This window comes from Pseudorca crassidens, chromosome 8, assembly GCF_039906515.1.
Source record: "Pseudorca crassidens isolate mPseCra1 chromosome 8, mPseCra1.hap1, whole genome shotgun sequence".
NCBI classification, from domain to species: Eukaryota; Metazoa; Chordata; class Mammalia; order Artiodactyla; family Delphinidae; genus Pseudorca; species Pseudorca crassidens.
Genome location: NC_090303.1, coordinates 8,380,652 through 8,408,054, shown reverse-complemented (window position 1 = coordinate 8,408,054; position 27,403 = coordinate 8,380,652). Strand labels below are relative to the sequence as shown.

At 44.4% G+C, this 27,403-nt stretch overlaps 1 protein-coding gene across 3 annotated transcripts in view; it reads right to left on the bottom strand.

The window, feature by feature from the left end:
• Nucleotides 1-3,960: 3,960 nt before the first annotated feature.
• Nucleotides 3,961-27,403, bottom strand: part of LANCL2 (LanC like glutathione S-transferase 2) — a 58,079-nt gene continuing 34,636 nt past the window's right edge. For 2 of the 3 annotated variants that reach the window (XM_067745691.1, XM_067745694.1), the window contains 7 exons: nt 25,861-26,068; nt 24,835-24,982; nt 23,343-23,489; nt 20,200-20,382; nt 9,685-9,861; nt 6,636-6,708; nt 3,961-4,276 (listed from right to left, as the gene is read on the bottom strand). In XM_067745691.1, coding sequence (XP_067601792.1) covers nt 4,161-4,276; nt 6,636-6,708; nt 9,685-9,861; nt 20,200-20,382; nt 23,343-23,489; nt 24,835-24,982; nt 25,861-26,068 — 1,052 coding nt within the window. In that variant the 3' untranslated portion in view covers nt 3,961-4,160. Of the gene's footprint in view, nt 4,277-5,531; nt 5,783-6,635; nt 6,709-9,684; nt 9,862-20,199; nt 20,383-23,342; nt 23,490-24,834; nt 24,983-25,860; nt 26,069-27,403 lie in introns of those variants that run through there. The other variant, XM_067745693.1, reaches the window with a different exon arrangement.

Genomic DNA, 27,403 nt, shown 5'->3' with positions numbered 1-27,403 from the left:
AACAAAGAACAGGCTGGAGGACGGAGAACCCAGCCTCTCTGAACTTCTAGATTTTGTGTAAGCCTGAAACTGTGGCTTGGTTCCTCCTTGCCCCTATGGCAGACTCTTCCCCTTGAAGGACCCTGGTGCGGCTGGGCACACACACGCCCACGCCCACGATGGCCGAAAGCTCGGGGATGCTAGGCAGAGCAGTGGTGCGCGATGGTGGCGTGGCTTGGGATCTTGGAGCTGGACAGACCTGGGTTTTCATTTCATTACTCAGGAGAGTGAGCCCGTTTCTTCACACACAAGCACTACATGCACACCTTCAAGTCCCCCATCACAGAGCACTTCCGCATGCTAGATGCTTTCTCCGTTTGTTATTCCGTTTTAATTCTCCCACTAACCAAATAAGGTTGGTTAGTCCAAATAAGGCCCTGATTACAGAGAGAGACTCTGTAGGAAACAGCTGATCCAAATTCACACAGGCTGCTCCAGCCTCTGCGCTGGATGCCCACTCCACAGGCTCCCTGACGACTGGGGCCAGCCGCAGCCTCACGCCAGAGGTCACGGCGCCGCAAGGCTGAACCGGTCACACTTCGCCGCGGTGCCCTCCTGCCATTAGCAGAAGTGCACGCCCGGAGGCCCGCCGCCCCGCCCGCGCTGCGGAGGAGCTGTCCGAGGTCCTGACACAGGCGGGCCGGCCCTGAGCCTGAGCGGGGCTGCGCCCTTCCGCAGGCGTCCGTCGCGGGGCCGGGCGAGCTGCAGGAAGGTGGCTGTCGCCGTCCCTCTCAGCACCGAGCACAAGGCCTGGCATGCTGGGTGGAGCACTTGAGCAAACTGGAGACGGAAATGGGGGCAGGGGCGCGTTGTGAGGCCGACTGTAGCCTCCGTCACCCAGCGACCCAACCCCAGGGAGCAGGGGCCGTGGAGGAGCCTGCGGCCTTCCTCTGATCAGGAGAAGCGATGACGCAGCACGGCCTTCCGGGCCACCGGCCAGTTTGACAGAAGGCTGACAGGCGCTGGGGGTGACCGTCTGGTTGGAATGGACACCTGGCTCTCCTCCAGAACACAGGATGTGGAAAAACAGAGACCTGAGAGGAAGGGGCCCTTGAAGCTTAGCAAAGAGACTGGGAAGGAGTGAAGACAGTCTGTAAACACGTTTGGGGGACCTGGGCCTCACGCCTGGGTCCTGCTTTTGTGAATTTAGCAAATGAAGTGATAGCGGTTGAGAACTGCCTCACGAAGTTAAGAGTATGGAATTGCACTGAATGGTTCAAGGGACCCAGGAGGACAGGGGCACAGATGACAGGGCCTCTCCGGGGTTTCAATTTCTCACCTTCCACGTTGGGCACGTAGGGGAAGAGGTACTGAGTACAAGTCAGAAGTATGGCCACTGGCAAGAACCGTCGGGTCGGAAGCCTGACTGTCCCTCATTCCAGCTGTGACCCTGGGCAAGGCCATCAGCTTTCTCATGTGTAAGACAGTGATGAGAAGAGTGCCCACCACCATGCACGCTGTGACCCCAGCCGTGCTGGGGCCATTCACGGTGACTGTGAGTGGAAAGGCCTGTCACACGGGCAGGCTCAAGACAGGCTTCTCTTGGTGCTGCCCAGGGCTCGGAGGCCCTTGGGATAGAGAGAGAAAGCCGTCATTCTAGTGAAGCACCTAGCACGCCATAACGTGAGCAACGGCCGCATTTTCCGTGAGGAAGGCCATCTCCAGAACGGTGGCCGGGGCTTCCAACCGTCGCTCTCAAAGGCAGTGGTGAGAAGAGACGAAGACCCCGCAAGTGTCACAACAAAACCATGTTTTTACTAAGTACCGAACCAGGGAACCCCACACACTTTCTGTGGACATCGTTTTCTCTTTCATATTTTAAAATGGCATTGTGCATACACATTATTTTAAACACTCAGACACATCTTGGATACAGAAATGTAAGAAATCGCCGTGAGCTGCTCTGAGATCCGAAATCGCACTCATCAGAACCACTAAACCAGCTCTGGGACTCCTCTGTCCCGCTGCCTCTGGGGACTGAGAGCTGGACCCGGCACCATGCAGCCGCCCGCGTCGCGCCCCAGGAAGCGGGTTACTGTGGAGTCACAGACTGCGTCTCTGTTGACATCTGGTGGGTAAGCGGGAGGGGTCAATCCAGCTGGCTTCTAAAAACACCCTGCAAATACAATCTCCTCCGTTTACCTCACAAGCGCGCCATCTTCCCTCAGTGTGCGAGGCAGAAACAAGCCAAACGTACAAGGCATCGTGATGCCCAGGTGTCACGAAGGGTCACCCTCACTGCTTCCGGTCAGGAGACACGTGGCCAGGACCAGGGCCTCCATGAGCTGCCCCCTCTTGCTGAGGGGGGTGAATCCTGTGCAGCCCCACTGGCCTCCCCTGAGAAATGAGACGGCTTGGGTAACACTCTGTGCCGAAGCCCCGGGGGCTGCCCTGAGCTTTGGCCGAGGTGGCAGCAGTGCAGCTGGGCTGAGCTGTGACACCAGGGGAGCTCTTCGGACAAACAGCCCCTCAGCTCACTCACGTCCCCGCCTGCAGGTCCCGGGGAACCGGGCTGCCTGAGACACACATGAGCAGGCCCGGGAAGACGGTTAAAACACAACCGTGAGGATTTATACCCATGGAAGTCATCAGCCTAACCTGAACAGTCGTGACGGAGACTCATGAGGCATCATTTAGAAACCGAAGGGCACGTGTTCGGGAGTCAGCCCCACCGCCAAGGCTCAGCGGGACCCTGAGGACTGCACAGAATCACACACGTGTGAAGGATCTGTCTTCTACATGGACACTCTTTCACCTTTATGAAAGGAGTGGAAACGAGGCTGATAAACATCTGACAATCCCTTGTAGATAAGGACCAGACCATCAGAGAGACCTATCTTGTCTTTTATGAACTGGCTTAGCTCATGAGAAGTCTGTACAGTCCTAGACCACTCACACCATGACAGCAAAACTCTCCTAAAAACAGATGTACAGGGTATAATTACTGAGGGTATGCTAACCCAAAGTAATGCCCAGTTTTAAAATAAAAGTTGTCAGACAGAATCGTAATTTTCTTGGTTAGAAGACTGCTTTCCATATGCATAAATGCAGACTAGTACTTTATGCTTAATACATTTCATCAAAGGTGAGACTTTTATCAACCAAATAGTAGACAAAAATAAGGACTAAATTCATTCCAATTTGTACTTGGATAACTTACCAAGTTTTGGAGTAAGTTTAATTGGAGGGACATGGAAGAGATGAGTATCTCTCTGCTTATTATGCATCTGGAATTGTATCCACTGCACTTATAACACTAAGTTATAATGTTGATAGAACCGAGGTGCAGCCTGCTTTAATAATACACACTGAATCTAGACTTGCCAGCCCTCAGTCGCTGCTACATGATTTACAATGTGGCCACGAACACGGTTCCCTCGAGTGGCCCTGGTGTCATGAGTCCACCCCCCAGGGCACGGGCTGCCTTGGATTGCGAGGAGGGTCCGGAACTTCACACGAAGAGCCTGAGAATGGGAGCCCCAGCAGAGCTGCAATGCACCCCCTTTGGCTTCTTAAAAACACTGAGGTGAGCACAAAACACAAAGAGGGAGCATTCGACTACCTGGTGGAAAGGCTCACCACCCCCTACTCCAGCAAACCCCCTCTACCTGTTCTATTTCTTTTCATTTCTGGAGTGGTCTTTCTCTCATGCTGATCTGAAAGGTACCCACAGAAAATGCTGGAAAGTCTTACGACTGGGACATCACTGCGGAGAATATTCTGTTACATGGGACGGACACCACCTGCCTATTTCCTGTTTGTCAGTACAGAAAACACCCCACTTTAAATATTATGTACAGAGAAGAGGCTGCCGCGTGCCCTCATGCACAGCCAGCTCGGGCTCATGGACAGAGAAGGGCTTCCGTTTAGAACCTACACCTACAGACAGCGAACACCAGGAGACATGCACACACTACAGAGAACTGGACACGAGGAGTTCATATTTTACACCAGTGAGGGGACACTGTTACAGAGCGCTGATGGGATGGTCTGTCATCACACTCTGACACAGGGGGTCTGGGAGGGTGCCTGCTTCTCCTTTTTCTCCCTCTTTCAGGATTCACACTTGGTTCCGTGTCAGGCATCAAGCAACCCGGTGGCTTCTGGTCCAGTTGGACCTCTCAGTCGTCCTTTTGCACCTTTGTATCCCTCTGTGGAGAGCCGAGTTCAAATGCTGGAAACCGTGATGCCTCTGGGGCCAGGATGTCGGAGAGGAAGTGAACAGTGCCAGCCATACCTGCAACGCAAAACGCGGTCCTTCGTGAGAAAGGGTGCGGGGTGGGGTCCAGAACCAAGTGACCTCTGATCGCTGCCTTTACTGGGGCTGTAAGGATGTGGGAAAAGGTGGGGAGGACTTTGAAAATAACTTCACACGCACAAAAAGGAAGTCTTCACATCAGCACCCAGCAGGTAATACCAGTTTTCTTCATTATCTTAATTTTAAAAATTGGTTTCTGAGCTTTAATCTTGTATCTTGACACTTTAAGATGATTTCACAGAAGTGCTAACACAGAAGTTAAGGGCGCTGCTACTGTGATATTCCAACATATAAACGTCCTCTCAGAGCCTTTACATTTTTATTCCAAACGGAAGGTTGCACTTTGGGTTTCAAAAATGTTATTTTAAAACGAACTTTACTTGCTTGGTCAAAGTCCCCACCGCCAATCACTGCAGTAACTCAGCAGCCTACCCGAAGGATCCCTTGGAGGGAGGGAGCTCCTCCACAAAGGGTCCTGGGCGCTGTGGGCCCTTCCAGCCTAGTGGCCTCCACACAGGCACTCACCCATCCAACGAGAACCTAGTCAGCGCCTCCTGCCAGGCACTTGTGAGGCACAGGGGCCCAGAAGAATGCAAGAGCTTCCCAGCCTCTCGGGAGGGTACATTCGAAGATTTTCACCCGCTGGGGCTTTGAATTTGCCATTATCAACTTGAATTTATGAACCTGAATGAACTCCATTTAGAGTTCAGGTATTAACTGTGTTATATCTGATACAAATACACCTCATTTTTATGACCCAAAAGACGACATTTTTATTCTGAGAAACATTTTTTTCATTACGGTTTCTTTGAATATTAAAAAGATCTTATTCTGCAAAAGATAATGACAGACGCTCTAATTTTTGCTCGTTTATCTATTATATGATTAAAATCTCAGTAGCTGAAATAAAACACGGCATTAGCACGACAGACAGTTCAGACATCAAGAAGATAACGAAGGACTGCCACCAAAGCTTTTTATGCACAAAAATTTAACCCCTCAGGTGAACTGGAGCAATATCTTGAAAATACAAACTACTAAAACTCACTGAATATGAAACAGATAACTTGAACAGCCTTGTAACCTATTAAACAAACTGAATTTGTAAATTTCAAACTCCCAGAAAAGAAATCTCTCGGCTAGGAAGGTTTCGCTGAAGAATGCTACCAAACATTTAAATGAGAATTCTTCCACCAATTAATATACAATCTATTACAGAAAACAGAGGAGAAGGTACTTCTCAGTACAGTTTATTAGGCCAGCATTACCCAGATAGCAAAACCAGACAAACACAGTATAACAAAGGAAAACTACAGGCCAATATTCCTCATGAATATAGACACAAAAATCATCAACATATTAGCAAATATAATTCTGCAATACATAAAAAGAACTGTACACCATGGCCAAGTAAGGTTTATTCCAGAGATGCAAGGTTGGCTTAATATTTGAAAATCAACCAGTGTGATCCACAGTGCTAGGGGCCTGAAGAAGAAAAGCCACATGATCTGACCAACTGATGCAAGAAAAGCACCTGACAAAATTCAACACCCATCTAATTTTTGAGTTTTTAAAAAGTATTCATTTATTCCTTCTGAAATTTATTTTGGAATTACTATAAAAGGTGGCTCTAAAGTAATTAAAAAGTCACCATCCATTTATCGTAACACCATTAACGTTTGCCCTCTGGTTTCTGTGGCTTATGTTCCAAATTACCATTACACACACACACACACACACACACACTAAACAAAGAATATCTGAGTCTCTGTAGGACTTCCATTTTGTTTTCCTGAATTATATTCTATGTACTGTGTGTGCCTGGAGCAGACTCGCAATGTGTTTGCTGGTTTCTTTCATTGCTCTTGTTTTTCAGAACTGTCTTCAATATTCTCATTTTTTCCAACTACTAATACTTGTATTTACTAATACTTTTAAATTACTAATATTAATTATTTACACTTCTTTACATGACTTAATTAAATACATTTAAGTAACTAACCAAGTTTGCTGTGAATAGATCAATACTACACGCACAATATTACCGATGAAATGCACAGGAGTAAACGTTATTTTCTTCCATTACTGAGCAGCAGACAGTCTATGCCTATACAGGTCACAAAAGATCTAAAAATACTTGGAGGAAGTTCACAGGTGCACACACAAAACAGGCAAGGTAAAGAGACTCAATATAATTTTCAGCAATGAACGACTTTGCTCACGGTATTTACCAGCTGTGCAGCGATTACTAATTAAGATCAACTGTGAGTGTGCACAGTCAGGAGAACCAAATGCACACACCCAGATACTTAAACCTGGAGCTTTCCCTCACTCTTACCTTCAAAGAGAGAATAGGGTCTGTCAGGAATGCGGCAACCATGTGTTCCATATTCTAGGCACCATTCTGCAAACTAGGGAGAAAGACATTTCTTTTTAAGAGTGGGGATTTCACTTGGTGAAAATGGAACGCCTAAGACACTGCAGTGAATTCACCCAGAATCAAAGTAAGCAGACTCCCAGGCAACAGAGTGGTCAGGAGCGTGAGCTCGGAGAGACTCGGCACCACCTCTTCTGAGCAGGTGAGACCTGGCAAGCTCTGTCACCTGCCTAGGCCTGCTTCCTCCTCCGTAGGGGGGGGAATTTACCTAGGAAGGTTGTTGGGAAGGCTGAAGTAAGGAATCTCACAGCCCAACAACCTCCGGTCTTTTCTAAGCACCGCCTCCTGCCCTTGCAGGCGCTCCGTCCAGATTAAAACACTGGCTCTGAAACCGCTTGCCTGGCTGCGCTCTCTGGGCTCACCGCCAGCCCCTCTGCTGAACACGCAGCCCTCCCTCCCTCCCTCCTCTCCCCACTGCTCCCCGGCGGCCCACCCACTGCCCACTGCCCACCCCGCTCATCTTGAAAACTCATCCCTTAGCTTTATCAGCAATTTCCTCTGAGCTCCCCGACCCTTTCTTCTTAAACCTCTTCAATGGATTTTTATAACATTATAATAAATTTCCCTTTTTGGCTTAAGGTAACTTATTTTTGTCATGTGTACATAAAGAATCATAAATTCAGCACATATACAATAAACCTTCTACCCTCCAGATCTGCTCACTCTTCTAGCTTGTCTGATGCTCCACCACCTAGTCAGAGACCAGAGAGACATTCACACATTTCTGTCTTCTCCACATTAAGAAAACCCACTGAATTCTTGGGCTCAGCTCCATGTCTGTTTTTAGTGTCTATCATGAGGAACTTATTTAGTCTTTAACGTCTTTACTGGAGTATACTTGCTTTACGCTGGTGTGTTACTTTCTACTTTATAACAAAGTGAGTCAGCTGTGTCCATAGCTTAAGTGTTTCTGAATCTCTCCTCTTCAGCATCACAGCCAATGCCCTTGGGTTTATAACTCAACATTTCTTGCATTAATTATTAAACAACAATTTGGAGAAACCCAAATTGTTTACCTCTACCTCATCCATTCCACCGTGGCCACGGCAATCCTTCTGAGAGGAGTCTGGACATGAATCACAAACCTTTGGGAAGCCCCGCCTGCAGATGAGAACCACCCAGGAGCTGGTACCCGGGGGCCTGGGCTCCCGCAGAACCGGGCCCAGGGTGTGGTCCAGGCACTCTTTTTTTTTTTGCGGTACGCGGGCCTCTCACTGTTGTGGCCTCTCCCGTTGCGGAGCACAGGCTCCGGACGTGCAGGCTCAGCGGCCATGGCTCACAGGCCCAGCCGCTCTGCGGCATGTGGGATCTTCCCGGACCGGGGCCCGAACCCGTGTCCCCCACATCAGCAGGCGGACTCTCAACCACTGTGCCACCAGGGAAGCCCCAGGCACTCTTTTAAAGCTCCAGTGATTCTAAGATGTAACCAAGGCTCAGATCTACTGACTAAGGGGAAGGACCAGCTTTCTTTGGCCTCGGCCCCTCTGACTTCACCCCTCGCCCTTGCACCCTCCCGTGCTGAGCGCTCGGGGTCAGGCTGCACTGTGCCGTGCCTGCCTCCGTGGCTCTGCAGGGGCTCTTCTCCTACTGGGGTGCACTTCGCCTCCCCATGCCCTGCCTTCCTGGCCCACCTGAAAAGCTCCACATCTTTAGAAAACTAGCTGTGCCTCAGCCCCCATGAAGCCTTCCCCAATCCCCATATTTTCTTACCCATCTGCTACTGTGACTGCCGTCCACCCGAACTGCCCCTCGCCTCGCTGACCCCAGCTCCTGCCCTGCTCTGCTCTGGCCAAGGGAACGCTGCGGGCCGCAGGGTGCTCACCCCGCCAGCTTCCTCGGCTGGCGGCACCGCTCCCACCCGCCTGCTCAAGCTCCAGCTCTGCTCTGGGTCTCAGCCTACATGGCACCCCCGACGCCCGGGTCAGGCACCTGCCTCTGCATCCCCACAATACCCCGCGCGGCCTCTGCTGAGTGTGGGCACTACGACCGTGTGCGTGTCTCGGGGCACCAGGTCGGAAGGCTCTGTTCCATCTGGTGTGAGAAAAGGCTTCAGAACAGTAATAAATATACAGAATAAGCCACCCGAATGCCTCCATCTGTCAAGGGTCATTGGACATTTTGGTGCATTTTCTTCCAATCTTTTTTCTGTGCTCCTGTAACTTTATTTTGTGAAATGTGCACAGCAATAAAAACGCCAGCAAACATTTACTGAGTCTTGTTTTGTGCGTCCATTTTCGCACATCCGATGCGTATTTATTAGGCCTGTCCTTGGTGCCGGCACTGCCCTAGGTACTGGGTAGGGTCGGGATGTTGACTAGGAAGATCACGCAGCTCGTGGTCTAGGGTGCGGCACACTCAGGAACAAGCAGAAGCGCACGGTGAGTGCCCTGGTGGCTCTGTCACTGGGGAGACCTCACAGGTCGCCTCCACCAGGCAGATTTCGGGGAAGCCCCAGGAACGCTGCGCCCCGTGGAGAGCGGGGGGCAAGGCAGGGGAGAGGCAGGCAGGGGCCGAGGCGCACGGGGCTCTCCACTTCGGGGCTGTGGGTGCCGCTCACAGGCAGTGGGAAACCACTGGAGGATTTTAAGCAGAGGCAACTACCGACGACCTGCCCATTACCTCAACTGATTCTTCCTGGAACAAATTTAGGAGGCGGGTAGTATTTTTACAGATGAGGAAACTGAGGCTTGAAGAAGGGGCGCCCCAAAGTCATGAAGCAAATAAATGCACAGGAGGGCATCCTAACAGGTCATGGGACTCCAGAAGGCATTTCCACCCCTTAGTGCCATTGTACAGATGGTACGGCCAAGGCACACGGCCGCCAGGGACAAGGCTCTGCAGAAGAAACCGCAGAGTTGGGAGAAACATGTCTGAAGGAGGAGAGAGCTGTATTTGGGCTCTGTGTGTGCCCTGGAGGGTTCAGAAGCGGTTTGGATAGAGATGCCCTTACCTTGCAAGCGCGGTAGAGGTACTTCTTGTCCCGCGTGAGGTGGTAAAGGGAAAGGAAAGAGTAGCCGTTGCCAGCGGTCCCATGGCAGATCCCATAGCCCTTCCTCAGCAGACCTCGCTGCCAAATCACATCGCTGCACTCCATGGCCTCCTTCAAGTACTTCTCCTCCTTAAACACCTGGGCGATGAGAAACAAAGCGGTGTTAAACAGATGTCTTATGCAACGAGTTAGCGAAATAGTTCCCCTTTCTGTTTAGGAAACTGCACGGTGTTCAGAAACCTGAAATGACGGGTAAACCAAGCCCAGAGGCAGCAGCACTGCACCAGGTACCGTGCCTCCTGGGACCTGTAGGCTGCAGCTGTGACACTCCTACTCGTGCAGAGGGCAGTCGAGGATTCCGCACTGTCCCGTCATGCAGGTCAGGAACATTCCACATCCTAGGTTAGCCACACATCCAACGCACCCGACGAGCTGTCATAAACCGTCACAAGGAACCCCGCAAAGAGCGTCCTCAGCCCCAGCGCCAGGCGGCACCATCTCCACGCAATGGTTTATGGGGACGGAGGGACAAACGTGCTCAGTGGAGGCAAGTGCGCCAGCATGAGGAAGCTTTCGCTCCCCTAGATTCCCCTGGACACTCCTCTGTCGCCTCTCATTTCATTTATTTTCTTTCCCTGGTCCTCTCCTCTGAATCTGTTATTAGCAGTCTCCCCTGCTTATTAGCTCATTCCATTCTAGTGCAAATGCGTTTTGGACCACGGATTAGAGGCAAAAGGTCACTGGAGAAGAGCTCCTTGGGGCGGCAAAGGGAACCCTCCTTGTGACTGCTGAGCGGTGACTCCTGGGCACCCGCCGAGGAGGCTCTGAGGTGCAGGAAAACCCAAGTGCCTGAACTGCGACCAGCGCCTGCCGTGGCCAGCAGGGGACGGAGGCAGATCCGCACCGCAGTCACCGCTCCGGGCACAGGGCCTCGCCAGGGGCAGGGGCAGGCCTCTCGGTCATAAACGCAGCTGAGACGTGGACTCTGGGGCCCCTGAGTGTCAACCTCAGCTCTGTCACCTTTTAACTGTGACCGAGGACAAGGCACCTCTTACGTCTTAATGTACTATAAAGATACCCTTTCTTCATCTCAGCGGCTTGTTGTATTAAAATGAAATAACACACAAGAAGCTCTCAGAACACTGCCTGGCGCATGGTGAGTGCTACTTCCGAGCTGTCACTGACCACCATCCTTTCTGTGTTATGATGCCGGCACAAACATGTCATCCTCGCATTTGCATCTTAAGCCTCTTGAAATGAATTCTAAAAGGAACCTTGCTCCCATCCTGAAAAAGACTAGGTCAAAGCTGACAGGTGAAAGGAGACTGTTTTGGAGGCTCTGTCATAAAATCACACTGAGTAAGGCCAGTCCTAAAGAAAACCTGACTGGCTCCTTTCTGATGGTCACCCAGGGGTACGTGAAATCAATCGGACTTCTTTCCCGTCGTCCCTGTCCCCCTGCTGAGACTGAAGCTGCTAGAGGCACCCCACGCAGCAAGCTTTGCCTTCCTTCCCTGGCGCATGCCCGCAGCACGCCCACCACGCCCACTACCGTTACACACTCATACTCCACGTGAGGAGCTACTCTGAATAGCGGGACACTTGAGGGGCTTCCCTGGTGGCGCAGTGGTTAACAATCCGCCTGCCAATGCAGGAGACATGGGTTCGAGCCCTGGTCCAGGAAGATCCCACATGCCGCAGAGCAGCTAAGCCCGAGTGCCACAACTACTAAGCCTGTACTCTAGAGCCCACGAGCTGCAACTACTGAGCCCACAAGCCACAACTACTGAGCCTGCGCTCTAGAGCCCACGAGCCACAACTACTGAGCCTGTGCTCTAGAGCCCACGAGCCGCAACTACTGAGCCCACGTGCCACAACTACTGAGCCTGCGCTCTAGAGCCCGTGCTCTGCAATGAGAAGCCACCGCAATGAGAAGCCCACACACCACAACGAAGAGTAGCCCCCGCTCGCTTCAACTAGAGAAAGCCCACGTGCAGCAACGAAGACCCAACGCAGCCATAAATAAACAAAAAAACAAATAAATAAATACTCCTTTTAAAAAAAATAAATAGTAGGACATTTAAAAATTTAATGAACACTGACGCTCCCAGATTTATCTTCTCTACATTGTAGCCATTATAACTTGGCCAGAAAATCTATCTACTGATCCACATTACCTCTCTCAAATCATAAATTTCCCTGGGAAATGTCATGACAGAAAGTTTGAAGAGACAGTGCGATGCAGAGGAAGAAGTAAGACATCTGGAGTCGGAAGATATGGCTGGACTCCCTCTTCCATGACAACTGACCAAGTAACTTTGGGTGAGTCATCTTAACTTCTCTGAGTCTGTCTGATCACATTAGAAAATGAACTGATGCTGAGACGACCAAATGTTGAAAACAGAGACAAGCATTTGGGGCAGTTATTAAAAATCTTTAAGGATGAAAAAGAAACTAAATACATCATCAATGAATGGTTTGGAAATCTCAGAGAAACATTACTATAAAAAGAAATAGATATTCAGGAACTGAAAAAACACCAATAGATGAAATTAAAAACGTACTGAGTAAGGCTTACTAGAGAAGAACTCATTAGTGAATATGAAGCTAAATAAATAGCAATTATACAATCTGAATTACAGAAAAGAAATTAAAAACAAAAGCCTCAGAGACCTGTTGGAAAGTAAAGGCCTAACGTTTACCAAATGTAGTGGAAGACATACAAGTTCAAGAAGCTTAAAGGCTCTCAAGCAGGATAAACACAAACAGATACACATGGGTACATGATAAAAATATTGAAAACCAAAAAGAGAAAATCCCGAAAGCTTCCAGAGAAAACACAGACTACTTATAAGAGAACAATATAAAGAATGACTAACATCCTAAAAACAGTGAAGGCCAGAAGACAGTGGAGCAGTATCTTTAAAGAACTGAAAGGAAAAAAAAAAACTGTCAGCCTAGATATTCAGCAAAAATATCTTCAAAGAATGAAGGTGAAATTTACAATAGCCAAGACATAGAAGTAACCTAAATGTCCATAGACAGATGAATGGATGAAGATGTGGTACATATATACAATGGAATACTACTCAGCCGTAAAAAATAAGAAAATAATGCCACTTGCAGCAACATGGATGGACCTAGAGATTATCACACTAAGTGAAGTAAGTTAGAAAGAGAAAGACAAATGCCACATGATATCACTTATATGTGGAACCTAAAATATGACACAAATGAACTTACCTATGAAACAGACACAGACTCACAGACATAGAAAACAAACTTATGGTTACCAAAGGGGAAAGTGGGGAGAGATAAATTAGGAGTTTAGGATTAACATACACACACTACTATATATAAAATAGATAAACAACAAGGTCCTACTGTATAGCACAGGGAACTACAGTCAATATCTTGTAATAATCTATAAGGGAAAAGAATCTGAAAAAGGATATATATAATATCTCTGAATCACTCTGCTGTACACCTGAAACCAACGCAACACTGTAAATCAACTATACTTCAATAAAAAACATAAAATAAGAGAGTGAAGAGTAGGAGCCAGTGGTACCACAGCCCTCTGAGACCACACACTGTTTCACACCTAACCCTTTGTAGAGTGAACCTAGCTCTTCTGCACCACGGTGGACTAGAACACACCCTGTCCCTTCCTCAGACCTGGTCACCGAGACCTCTCCTCGGTATAACCCTGTTGTGGATTGCATGGTATGAAGCAGAATTCAGAATTTTTTAATACCTGGTGTAATTTTCCATTGAGCTATAAGATTCTGACCTTACTCCCTCTGCCTCTTAAGCTTTTCCAAGGGAAAACTGGGTTGATTTTTTTCTTTTATGGCTTAATACATGACTACATGCAACAGCCTTTGGGATGCAAATCATTATGTCTTACTGCCATGGTGTTTACCATTTCTTCATAAACACTGTGAATAACAATGTCTGCTCCAAGGAAATGAAGGTTTTTTTCCCCTTCCTTCTTAATGCTTTCATCTTTTTATCCAATATTTCCTTTATCTTCTTTAAGATAAAGATTTCAACTACTAAAATTAAAGCCTTCAAGGAAAATATCAAAACAGGAAAAATGAGCTCATATTCAGTGAAACTGGATTGGTAAGAGGGTCTGGACTTGCCAAGAAACAAACATGACAGGAAGTTAATAACACTACTTAACATTTTTTTTTTATTCTCATAAGTAGAAGTGACGTTTCAGCTGATTCATTTATAAGACGTCTTCCAGTAACAATACTCAATTTATTAGGAGATTAACCTTACAATATTTTAGTAGTTAATTAAAAAACTAATTCCTAAGAGGCATTTCCACTGTAGGTCTTGGAGAGAAGGAATCCTTCACAATTTTCCACTTCAATTTTTTTTTACATCTTCCATTTAGACTTAGTAGCCAATCTGATGGGGCAGCAGAACTGAGTTTTCTTAAGTACAGGGTAATATTCACCTCTTTCATCGCTTTTGCTTATTATTAGGCATTCCTAAAGTGCAAGGGAATTTCTGGATCAGTTATTACAAAACCCCTGTTCTCTGCAGTTTTTGGGATAATAAAGAAATGTCCACAGAATTGATCAAGATGGTCACGGTAAGGATAGCATTCTTCACTAACCACCACAGGATGTGGAAGGAAGATTGAAGCACCACCCCAGAGGGACTGTTTCAGATTTTGCCCACGGAAATCACCATTGTAGGAACAATCAGGAAGTAACCAAAATTTTCACCTATATTAGGAAAAGTTCCCTGACATGTAAAGCAGATGTACTAGTAATCCCAAAATGTCAAGCTCACCTTGGAAACTACAAAGCAATTCGGTACAAACTGCACCAGTGCCACAGGAATATGTAACGGTAGGAATTCTACTGTTAGAATTGTATCAGTTCATTCGGATGTCAAGAACCACACATCATCATCACACAGAACTGCAAGAAATTCTCTTCAGTTAGAGGAAGATACAGAATCCTCGTTATCACAGATTCCACAACGATCTACAAACTAGAGGCTGTTTGCAGACATGCATTCCTTGCAAGAATCATCTCTTTGACAATGGATCATCCTTTAAGTAATCTGCTGAATCAATGAAAGCCAGGACAAAGGAGTTCCTACTGGCGCATTCAAGTGGGTGGCTCCAGGCAGAACATGGTGCCCATATGGCGCTCACCACCCGAGGCAGGGCTGGAGGCACGGGACTGTTTAGCAATGAGTTGGGATCCAAATGCATACACTACAACTAAAATATACTGTCCTTTATTTTCCATTAAGAAAAAAAAAAAAAAAATGAATGAAAGTGAAATAAAGACAAATTTAAGATAAGTGATAAATCTGCTGTCACCAAACCTGGACTATAAGAAATGCTAAAGGAAGTTCTCTGGGCTGAAGGAAATGATACTTGATAGAAATCGGGACCTTCAAGAAGGAATGAAGAGCACTGAAAAGAGGAAATATACAAAATACATATCAAAGACCATCTTCTTTGCTTGTCTTAATTTCTTTAAAATATATAGGACTATTTAAAAAGCAAAAATTATAAAACTATACTGGGGGTTTATAACATTTGTTGATACATCTTGACAGATGTAATAAAGATGTACAGAACTGCTGTCAAGAGAACTAGGCACTTACTATCTCCTTACATTTTATATGAAGTGCATGTACAATGTTAATTCTAAGCAGACTGTGAAAAGTTAAGGATGTATATTGCAATGTTAAAGATGTATATTGAGCAACCACTGAAAAAATGTTCAAATAGATATAGTTAAAAGAGTCAACAGAGAAATTAAAATGGAATTCCAGAAAATATTCAGTTACTCTCTCCTACCTCCCTAAAAAGGCAAGAAAGAAAAAACACAGGAGGAAAAAAGAGTTCCAAGATGTAGCCAATAGAAACCATATGGAAAAATGGCAGAGCTAAATCCAACCACATAAATAATTACATTAACTATATATGAACTTAACATTCCAAATTAAAGGCTGAGGTTGTTAGACTGCATTGCTAGACAACGCCCAACTATGAAGACACACACTTTAAATATAAAGACATCAAAAACTATAAAACACTGCTGACATAAATGAAAGAAAACGTAAAAAGTGGAGAGATATACCATATTTGTGTGTAAGAACACTCAATACTGGTATCAATTCTACCAAAACTGTTCTACAGACTGAATGCAATCTCAGTCATAATCCCACTAGGCCTCTTTCGCTGACAAACTGATTTCTAAAACTTATACAGGAATGCAAAGGATCTAGAATATTTAAAGCAATTTTGAAAAAGAAGAACAAAGCTGAAGTCTTAAATTACCTGATGTCAAAACTTAGAGTAAAGCTAAAGTAATCCAAACAGCATGGTATCACAGTGACAGATAAAGAAGCCAAAGAAACAGAACAGAGAGCCCAGAAATAAACCTACACTTACTAGGTCATTTGACTTTTGAACTAGTGCCTCTACAGGTACCAAATCAATCAATGGGGAAATCAAATGATGTGGGAACAACCAGATACTCCTATGGTTAAAAAAAGTTCTTCACTCCTTACTTCACATAATATACAAAACTTAATTTGAGACAGTTCTCAACGTAAAATCTAAATCCATGAAGCATGTAGGAGAATACTATCTGTATAACCTGGGAGTGAGTAAAATTTCTCAGACAAGACACAGAAAGTAGTTACCATTACAAAAAACACACTGATAAGGCAGATTTCACCAGAATTTAAAACTCTATTCATTAGAAGACGCCATAAAGAACATGATCGGGCCAACTACAGACTGGGAGAAATTATTTCCAAAACGTATCTGGCAAAAGGACTTACAACCAGAACATAGGAAGAATTTTTATGACTCCATAATAAAAGGAAAACAATAAATACATAAAACAGTGTGGGTAAAAGATATGAACAGACACTCAACAAAGATACACAGTTGACCCTTGAACAACATGGGGGTTGGAGTGCCGGCCCCCACCTTGTTGAAAACCCTCGCGTAACTTTACAATGGGCTCTCTCTGTATGCCATTCTGCGTCCCCGTATTCACCACAGTGCATACCGTGTGGTACCACAGTACTGTATTTACTGAAAAAATCCATGTATAAGTGGCCCCACGCAGTTCAAACCCATGTTGTTCAAGGGTCAACTGTACAAACAACCCATGAGCACAAGCAAAATTGCTCGACATCATTAACCATCAGGAAGGCACAAATTAAAGCCACAATGAAACACCCACCGGAATAAAATCAAGATGACTTTCAACACCAGGTGTTAGCGGAGATGCGGAGCGACTGGAACTCTGTTTACACTGCAGATGGAATGTACACCGGTACAGCCCTTTGAGAAAAGGCCTGGCAGTGTCTTATGAAACTAAAAAAGCTACCTTCTGATCAAGCAGTTCTACTCCTAGTTATTAGCCCCAAAGAAATGCAAACATATGCCTACGAAAAGGTCTGTACAAGAATGTTCACTATAGCTTATTCACAATAGCAAAAAACTAGAAACAACTGAAAAACAAAGGCATAAACTGTGGTACGTTTATAAATGATGCTTAATATTAGGAAGATACCAGAATCTTGAGGAAGAAGGAAAGAAAATATAGTTTGAAAATAACCTCTCCAGGTGATCCTGATATACACCACCTAGAAAGACATTCCACGTTAGAAATAATCAACTTACAAATGAGCTTTTGGAAAATAATTCATATGAAAACATTTTCTGATGGACAGTGAAGAGTCGACCATGAGGACGCATTCTAACCCAGGTCTACTGTGGGAATTTCAGAGCAGGCTTGTGGGTGCAGGAGGCGAAGGTATGGTTGTTTCACACATCTGGCCCAGAATCAAAGGATTACTTTGATATCACTTTGGTATGACTTACCTGGTTTTCCTGGGCAACATATTTACTTTTCCAAATGTAATTATATTTGACCAATGCTAGCATTTGTTTATTAGTGGCTGAGTCCACACAAACTGCTAATGCCCCAGGGCCTAAATGTGTGGTTAGAAGGTGGTAGGATTTGTTACCGTAACCTGTAATTTACTGTCAGATAATTAAGAACTGATCGTAACTATTCATCAAAATGGAGTCCAGCTACGAGGTCCACAAATGTAATTGTTAGGAAATCATTTGCAAGTAACAAAATTCCTAATACAGCATAGAAATATTGTTTAAAATCTTGACATTTTTTCCAAGACCATCTACAATATTACATAACTGCAAATACATGTTCATACCAAGAAGAGTATACCCTACGTGAAATGTGATCAGCATCTATAGGAAGGGAAGACAAATTTAGTGTGAATCTGGACTCAAATTATAGTTTTATTTGTGAAAGATATTAATATTTTTTTAAAATACTTGAACACCTTATGCCTTCCTAAGTGCTCCTGGAGGACTTACAACTTTATGTGCCAGCGTAAGAAACTGCTGAAAGCTTGTTATTACACAAAATTTAAACATTTCCGCATTTTGAGAGATGGCTTCAATGGACAATGACCCTCTTAATCTGAGTTAACAATAACTTGAGAGAAAATAGAGTCTAGAGCTGTGTTTCTCTAGCTTTGTGGCACCCCCTGTCCTGGCCAAGTACAAATTTCATACTCCACTAACTTATACTCTGAAGACGTATTTTCACCCCCAACTGTAAAACTACATGATCTATGCTTCTTCAAACTACCAGTGACACCTTCTGCCCCAGAAGATTCCGCTATTCCTCCCCTTCCTCGTGTTTGGGAATTCTGAAGTACATGGACAAAATTAAGTTTTAGTGACTAAGTATGGGATCTTATTGACATTGTCCATGCTTCTAGAAAAGAGGAACTTCTGTTTTGGAATCAGTGTGTGTGGGGGGGTGGGGGCGGGGACAGGCACCCAGTGGTCTCTGGAGCGGAAGCCCTGCAGGCAGGAGCCGGGCTGGGACGCGGTGGCCCTGCTGCTGGCAGGGGTCTGTGGCGCCTGCTCCCTTGGTACCAGCAGTGGTGGAAGCAGCAGATGGTGGCCACGGTCAGCATGGCTAATGGAAATGGAACTGCCCAGGACAAGGGCCCACTGAGAGGCCTGGCTCCTGACCACTTCTGACTGGCCACAGCTCAGCTCCTAAAGCAGGAGTGGGGAGACCCCCAGAAGCCAAGCCTACCAGCCACCAGGAGTGCCCACCCTATAGCTGGTCCTCTTTAAAGCAAAAGGGAAAAGGAGTTTGACAAATAGAAGCTTTCAGCTTTTAACAGTCAAACGTCTGTTTTGAATACCAAAGGATTCCTGTTTATGCTGTCAGAACTGTGCTCAGATACTATGGTTGGATATTTATAATATCACAGACTTATCTCTATGTCACTGAAGTTACATTTCCTCTAAAGCTCTAGAAAAGGGGAGGCAATGACTGGAACAGAAGTCTGTTCTAATTTAAAAGCTGAGGTATTGTTAAGAAGATGAATCATTAAGTTCTTCAGATCTCCAAAAAGTATACTTTGTTGTGCTTTCCTCTCATCAAACATCATAACTTTCTGAGTTATTTTCTTGAATGCTCGTACCTGACTTCTATATTATGTGAGTATTTTTGGTGTTATTGTTGTAGGACTAAAAAATTCTGAGAAATCAGCCTAAATCATGAAAGGTTAATTCCCCACAATTTTTCTAAATAATTACAGTTAATGACAAAAGGAAAATAAAATTGATTCAGGGACCAGTTCTTCTGTAATTTTCAGGTAGACATACGAATTCTGCTCCAGTAAGCCTATTTCTGCAAAACTAAGAGACCTTGCCAAAACACTAATCAGTCACAGCGGTCACATTTGTATACGCTGGTATATAAGCAACAATCTCCAACGTCAACTATTACAAACAAAGACGCATTAAAAGAGAAAGAAAATTGCAAAAGAAGAATTGTTTGCTTTCAACTTACATGATAATTCTAAGTCCAGGGGAGAAATCAACAGTATTCTTAATACTGTGCCCAGATAGATCTACAGAGTCTACTACAATTCATCAGTAAAGGTACTGCCTAATTTCCAATAATACCTCATACGTGTAAAAATTTGAATGCCACATCGATCTTTTGTAAATAATTTTATAATAATTTAAAACTCAAATTTAACAGCTCCTGAATCATCATCATCCGGCAATAAAGGCTTATTCAAGCAAGGAAATCAAATGATGTGAAGGCAAATAAAAAGCATTTTGGTTATCATACTGCCTCCTGCCTTATTGGATATTCACACTTATGTCATCTAGGTTTTCTTTTACACATGAATATAATCCCTTTTAAAACACACACACATATACTTACAACTCTGATTATAGTGGTGATGAACAGTGAAATAAAAAGACTTTCTGTTTACTAGTAAAAATATTAACTCTAAAGTGTTTTTAGTTTGCAAGCAAATGTGCCTACCAAAACCAAACTGAAAACTTGGTGGTGAAAACTGTGTCTGTGCACATCGGGTGCTAAGGACACGCCCTGCAGCACTGACCTTGTACGCCTGCATGAGCATGTGGATGACACCGGGGGCCCCGTGACACCAGTGCACCAGTCGGTCTGTCTCATTGCTTAGGGATGACGGATAATTCCCAGATCGGAATCTTTTGTGGCGCATATAGTCAATACTAGGTTTCACCATTTCTGTCAAGGTTTCTTGGTCCACTTTTGCTGCTGGCTTTTAAACAAACAAAAATAAAACATTTAATTTATGTTTCCATAAGCTTTTTTTTTCTTTTTTTTTAAACCTCTGCATTGTGGCTAATATAGTTAAGCATCAATTACCCAGAATACTGAGGAACACAAAATTAGAATTAATCCACTTCTCTGGTTACTTAAGGCCTGGGCAGACCTTTGCATCAACCCTTTCCAATGCTGTGCATGAAACTGATGGCCATCGGCTGGGGAATTCCCTCTTGCTCGGGGGAGGCAAGTGACTGGATGAGGCCCACCCACAATGCAACTGACTGGATGAGGCCCACCCACAAGCGGAGAGCAAACTGCTTTACTACAAGTCCACCTGTTTAAATGTAAGTATCACCCAAACTCCCTCACAGACACACCCAGAATAATGTTTGACCAAATAGCTGGGCAATGGCAGCCCAGCCAAGTGAACACATACAAGTAACCACCACAGACAGCTAGCCACCTTTTTTAATGGGGACTTCCATATACCTATACCTACACATCTTTTATCTGAGCTGTTTCTCCAGAAGAGAGACTTCACTCCCCCAGGTGAGGTGGTGGCCGTGTTGCCGGCTGGGGCGGGGAAAGGTGCTGGCGCAAGGCTGGCTGTGGCAGCAGGGAGGTCTCCTGCTGACCGTGTGGACAGTCACCAAGCCCCGCTTTCAGGTCTGTGCTCCACTTCCACTCTCCTCTCCACCTGCTTTTCTGGAGTCAGAAGAACTGGTCTGACTGCTCCAGACCACGTACTGTTTCCTGCAGTCACCTCACCCTGCACAGTGATCTCACTGCACAGGTCCAGCTGGGCCGCACAAGGATTTCCAGAGAAGCTCCCCCACAGCCCGGACCTCACTCCCACCTGAACACACGCGTGGCGCCGACACCAAGGGCGCCGTAAGCTCCCGAGTGCAGGGGCCTGCAGGACACCTGGCTGGCTTCTTGCTGGCATCCTCCTCCTCAGGCACCTTGTGTGGGCAGCCCTGTCCCGTCAGGTCCCCTGCTGTTCCTTCGTTCCTTCGTCTGTTCTCAGTCCACTTGTCGCACAGGGCTCCAGAAGTCTCCGAGTCTCATCAGAGAAGCTGGGTGTCTGTTTTCTGTTTTCCTTGAGGTTTTGAATTGATTTTCCAGAGGAGAACTGTGCTTTTATTCTTCATCGTGAGAGCGGAGTTCCCTTTAAGTGATATTTTGAAAGTTCTTGTGTATGTCGTTCTGACAGCTGTCCAGATGAAACCACACATGGAGCCCCCGCACAGCTAGGCTGGCATCGCTGGGGAGCGGCGTGTGCGGCTGGCCTCGTGAGCCCAGCTCTGGCACACCGCTGCTATCCACCAGGAGAACGCTGACACCAGTTTCTAAATAGGATCCTCATGAAAGAGTGTTTCCACGTTCTTCACTTTAAAAGCAGATGAGCTGTAAATTTTATGATTCGTGATTCTCTCAAGGAACCCCCCAGTATCTAGCAAAATTAAACTAAACACCTAAATCTAAATTATTTTTTATTGGTGTGATTCTCATATGATTATGTTTCCCTTAAGGGTATGATCACTTTTAAAACAGGGTTCAAAAGCCACTGTTAAACCTTTTTCTGGGAAAATAGAGAAAAACTGACAATCTACCAACTGTCTAGAACAACACTGCCATTTTAAAATGAGACATGGAATTGATTATTTTGGAAACATGTCTGCACCTAGATTCACAAATTGGAATACATACGTGTTTTACTTTCTACAGTGATAACCAAAGACACCTACTAATCACCAGAGAAGGAAGTTCTAGTCCTGTGCAGACAGGAATCTCCTGTTTTCCCTTGAGGGGCAGCATGATGCAAAATGTAAAAATAAAACAGGAATTTGTAAGTGAAAATTTAAAAAAGGAATACATGGGCTTTTAGTTAAAAAGATCTAAATTCTAATCCATGCTCCTTGACTTACTAGCGTTGTAATTTTGAATAAATTTATAAAGTACTCTGTTATGGGTGTAGTAGAATAAATAAAGCCTTAATTGGGGGAAAAAACAAACAAACAAGAGGCACAGCCAGACCTTGTTTTACTGTTCTTTGCTTTACTGTGCTGCACTTGCGGTTTTTAAAAATTGAAGGCTTGCAGCACCATTTTCCCAATAGCATTCGCTCATTTTGTATCTCTGAAACATTTTGGTAATTCTCACAATATTTCAAACTTTTTCACTGTTATGTTTGTTATGGTGATCTGTGATCTTTGATCTTACTACTGCAAAAAGATTGCAACTCACTGAAGGCTCAGATGATGGTTAAGCATTTTTTAGCAACAAAATATTTTTAATTTCAGGTAAGTACACTTTTTTTTTTAAGGCAATGCTATTGCACGCTTAACAGACTACAGCATAGTCTTGCTTCACTGCGACGTTTTGCTTTATTGCAGCAGTCTGGAACTGAACCCGCAACGTCGCCGAGGTCTGCCTGCAGGCTGCATACAGAGCGGAAGAGGGACCCACAGGCCATAAGGCTGGAAGCAGGTTGAAGCAATATTTGGGGTGAGGTCTTTGACTGCCTGACGCAAGAGTCAGTATTTAATTCAGTAGATGTCAGGGATGATTCAGAGACAAAATCATAACCACAGCAATAAACTAGTTAAAATTTGAACACAACTGATAGGAAGCTGGGGGTATCTGAATATGAAGTCTCTGCCCTAGTCTGCATTCTGGAAGCCCTCTCTGCTCCCCGAAGGTCTTCCCCTATTAAAAGAGCAGGAGGACATGGACAGAAAGAAAGTGTGGGCCACAGACAACTAATCCAACACGTAACTGCACAAAGAATGTGCTCTTAGGAGGCCACTGCTTGGGGATCCATGGTTCAAAGCAGGATCCTTATTTCATTTCAGCCTGCTTGGTTTGTAGCAAAATTTCAGTACACGTTTCCGATTTGATCTAATATTTTATAATACGGTCACTGCACTAGTATTTCAGAGTATCACTCACCTGCATTAACATGTAGTAGATTCCGGCCATGCCATGGGCGGCTCCAACATACTGCTTCCTGTGCCACTGATACAACAGGGGACAGCGCTCAGCCTTCTTTTCTTCCCTTGACAAAGCCTTGCCCGATTCAATAATAGCGTCGACTACCTACAGACATAATGAGATAGCGTAAGTCTAAAAAACTTACATGTAATCTGTTCCAGTCTAATTAACAATAACAACATGTCTTTATATAGATTACTTATTCTAAAAATCTTTAAGCAGTTAGTAGCCAACACTGTTATCTTTATTTTATAAATAAATACAGGCAGAGAGAAACCAGAAGACAATCTCAGAGTAGAAAAAGATATTAAGAAGTAGAACCAAGAGATCAAAAGGTCTTTCCATGAACAGTTTACTAGAACCTGGAAAAACTTCCAATAAAAACTATCCTAGACTTAGTTGCTTTGTAGCTTCAATGTTTTCCCCCAAACACTGGCAAGTACAGTCGGCCCTCCATATTTGCTGCGGGTTTCACACCCATGGATTCACCAACCTCAGATCAAAAATACTGGTAAAAAAACATTCCAGAAAGTTCCAAGAAGCAAAACTTGAATTTGCTGCACGTGCGCAACTTTTTACATAGCATTTACGTGGTGTTAGGTATTATAAGTAATCTAGAGATGATTTAAAGTACATGAGACGATGTGCACAGTTTATATGCAAATACATACCACTTTATATAAGGGACTTCAGCATCCCGGCGTTCTAGTATCCAAGGGGGGTCCTGGAACCAATCCCTAACAGGTACTAAAGGATAACTGTACATCTTCCAAGGCTGGAGGAACTGGCTTTATTTATGAAAGGCTAAGGAAGTGGGGTCTGTTGCAGGATTTTAGAATGACTATGCAGCAAAGACAGTATTGTTTCCTCATATCCTCTCTCCCCTCACCCTTTTGGTAACAGTGCCCCAAGTTTTAGCAAGGCATCTGGCCTCAGAGATACAAACAGCTGGACACGGTCATCTGACTGAGTTCTGGAAGTGGGATGGGAGCAGAAGTGAGGTGGGCAACTTCTAGTTCTCAGGCTTAAAAAGGAAGCTGCTCATCTCCCACTTCCTCACCGCCCCCTGGGCTGGGGGTGCTCAGCGAGCTGTGGTCGTGCACATAGGGGCACGGTCCTAGGATAAGGCAGAACAAGACAGAAGCTGGTGCCTAGCCATATTCGCCTGGTTTGCCTACCAGTTCTGATACCTCTTGAAAGAGAAATAAACATTCTATCTTCCTGACGCTGCTGCTTGATTCTAGTAAAGACAGCTAAATTAATACAGACCTAAAGTTTTTTTAAAAACATCCCTGGAAGAGAAAAAAGGAGCAATTTATTAATTTTATGAGTGGCCTTGGGAAGTTACTCCTACCTAGAAGCAGAGTCCAGCCACTACTGCAAGTTTCTGCTAGCAGACAGGCTGCGTGGCAGATAGGAGAGGACGCCCCGGGGCGGGACCCCACAGTACCTCTTTGACAGCTGACCCACACACGGCGCCCGGCCCCATCTCCGTGCTCACGTAGAGTAAGGCGTACAGATAGCCTGCCCGGCCCTGAAGCAGCTCGTCGGGAAGGTCTGAATCTCGGCAGACGATGGCTCTCTGGAGCTGCAAAAGTCTACCCAACAAGAAACATCCTGCTTTCCCAGAGAGAAAATGTCTAACATACCTCTTCCTGAAACTGCAAGGAACCCTGTCACTTTAGGAACCATCTGTTGCTATTTTTAATTTAAAACTAATTTTTAAAAATACCAAAAAAGAGGGAAAACAACGAAAACTTCCCCACTACAAAACCAAACAAAAACTTCTCTCTCAGATATCATCAACACGAATGATAAAACATCTTGCTGTTCAAAAGTTCTACATTTATATCTAAAATGTACAGGATCTATGCATATAAGAGAAGATACTCTAAACCATATACGAGAAGATACTCAATTTTGTAATCCAGAATTACAAGAAAGTGATTTCAAATTTTAACAAAAATGTTACTAAAATGTAGCCAATGCTTGAAAATTAGCTTGAGTCACCCCATCTTTAACAAACATTAACCGACCAGCACCTGCCAGACACTCCACCAGACCATGGCCGTGAGCTCTGATTTCTGCTGCTTCAAAAGAGAATATAAACCAAAAGGTACCATAAAAGCTTACATTCTCTAATTGTTTCCTAACAATTGAACCTAAAAATAACTGAGTTATTATAGAGAATCTAAGGCATATAAGGTAATTTTCATGCATTGAAGGCAACCAAAAATTATTTAGGAAAGAACATGTTTATTCTTCCCTCAAATTAAGGCAAACGCATGCTTGGATAGAAAGGTAGCATACAATCCCACCATTACGCTCAAGATTAAACTACAAACTCTTCGCTTATTGGAGAGAACTGTCTGCAAGAGCAGGTGAATTAAAAGATAAATTCTTTTTCGTTTTTTGAGTTTCTTTCTACATCAAGACTGAGAATTTGGAGAAAATACTTCCAGTTGTAAAAACTCACTTTGTGATGCATTCCTGGGACTCGTAATCACTTCTGAGTTTATGATATACCACAGCTCCAACGGCCAAGGGCCCAGCATCTCCACAGAGGAAAGTGACCCTCCGGCCATTCAGATTCCGAAGTGTTCTCTTTACGTAATCCAGGGATCTGAGCAGATAGGTCTGGTCACATGTGACCCGATACAACTGCAGGTACAAAAGGGCTATGCCTGGAATAATCACCACCACCCCCCCGCAAAAGAAAAGCATTATTGTCTTTCCTTTTTACTGTCAGGACATTATTTCATGATTACGTGAAAAACCTACATAAAGCCTACGTTTCTGAAGGAGTAACTTCAAACAAATTACATATGATATGTTTCTTAAAAATGGGGAAAAAAAAGAACCCAGTGTAGAAAAAATTGCAAACAAGTTAAAATGTTGCTAACTGTTCTGACACAATGATTCACTACCTCCTAGATAAGGGAAATACAAGACTTCCCACTCATTCCCCTTTAATTTTCATTCGTTTCCAGGTTGTACTTATTCTCCTTTGTATTATAAGCTAATCTGGATCCTTTTCTTCTTACTTCTCATATAATAATGTCCTCCTATCTTATGCCAAATTACATGATTGCTTTTCTGAGTTTTATACCATCTTCTTTCTAATTTATCTATTTCTCACAATTTTTCAATTTTCTTTAGTGACCAACCAACCAGTGAGTCAACTCACCGTTTACAGAACAGCTACATGATGCAGAGTAAGGTAGTGAATTCAGAAGACATAGCTTATCACCTATCCAAACTTCCTATTTTAGATTAAAGAACAGATCTGCTTACTCAAGGGAACCAGAGAGGGGTCTTTTTCCGAAAATCTATGGAGGATGACCTATATGACTTCTAAAAGGAGCATGCTGTTATTCCTGGGCTCAAGAAGTCTATGTGACAGATAAGTAATAAAGGAATCTGTATAAATATATACCTAATAAAGTATACCGTAGGAAAAAATACTTAAAGAAATGATATGATGGCGAAAAGGCAAAAAAATCTATTAATGTTTGAACTGAGGTTCTCTAATATTCTGTTCTTTGTCTGATATCCTACTCTCACTTTTAATATTTTTCATTTTGCTTTTCAAATTTCTCTAAACAGGTAGCTTCTTCTTTAATTCTCCTATTCAGGGTATCCTACTTGCCTTTCAAATTAATTCTTAACACCTACATATATTTTTTGAGAAGTCCTTCTTTTGTCATTATCCATTTTTTCTTTTAAAGACATTAAGTCAAACAGATATAAAAGCATATTTGTAAGCCCTGAAAAAAATCCCTCCATATGAATTGCTTATGACCTCGAGTGTCTTCTGTATTCAAAAAATTGAAATGATAAACATACAGAAAACAAGTTAGCAGTTAAATACCTACAAATTTCAAACATAATAATCACTATAAAATGTTTACAAGTACTTCATGATTGACTCAGAAACCCCTAAAAATAGGATGATGATCTGGTCAACCTGTGAACCTAAAAACCTATGGTTGTATACATTCAAAGCTTAAGTATTTTAA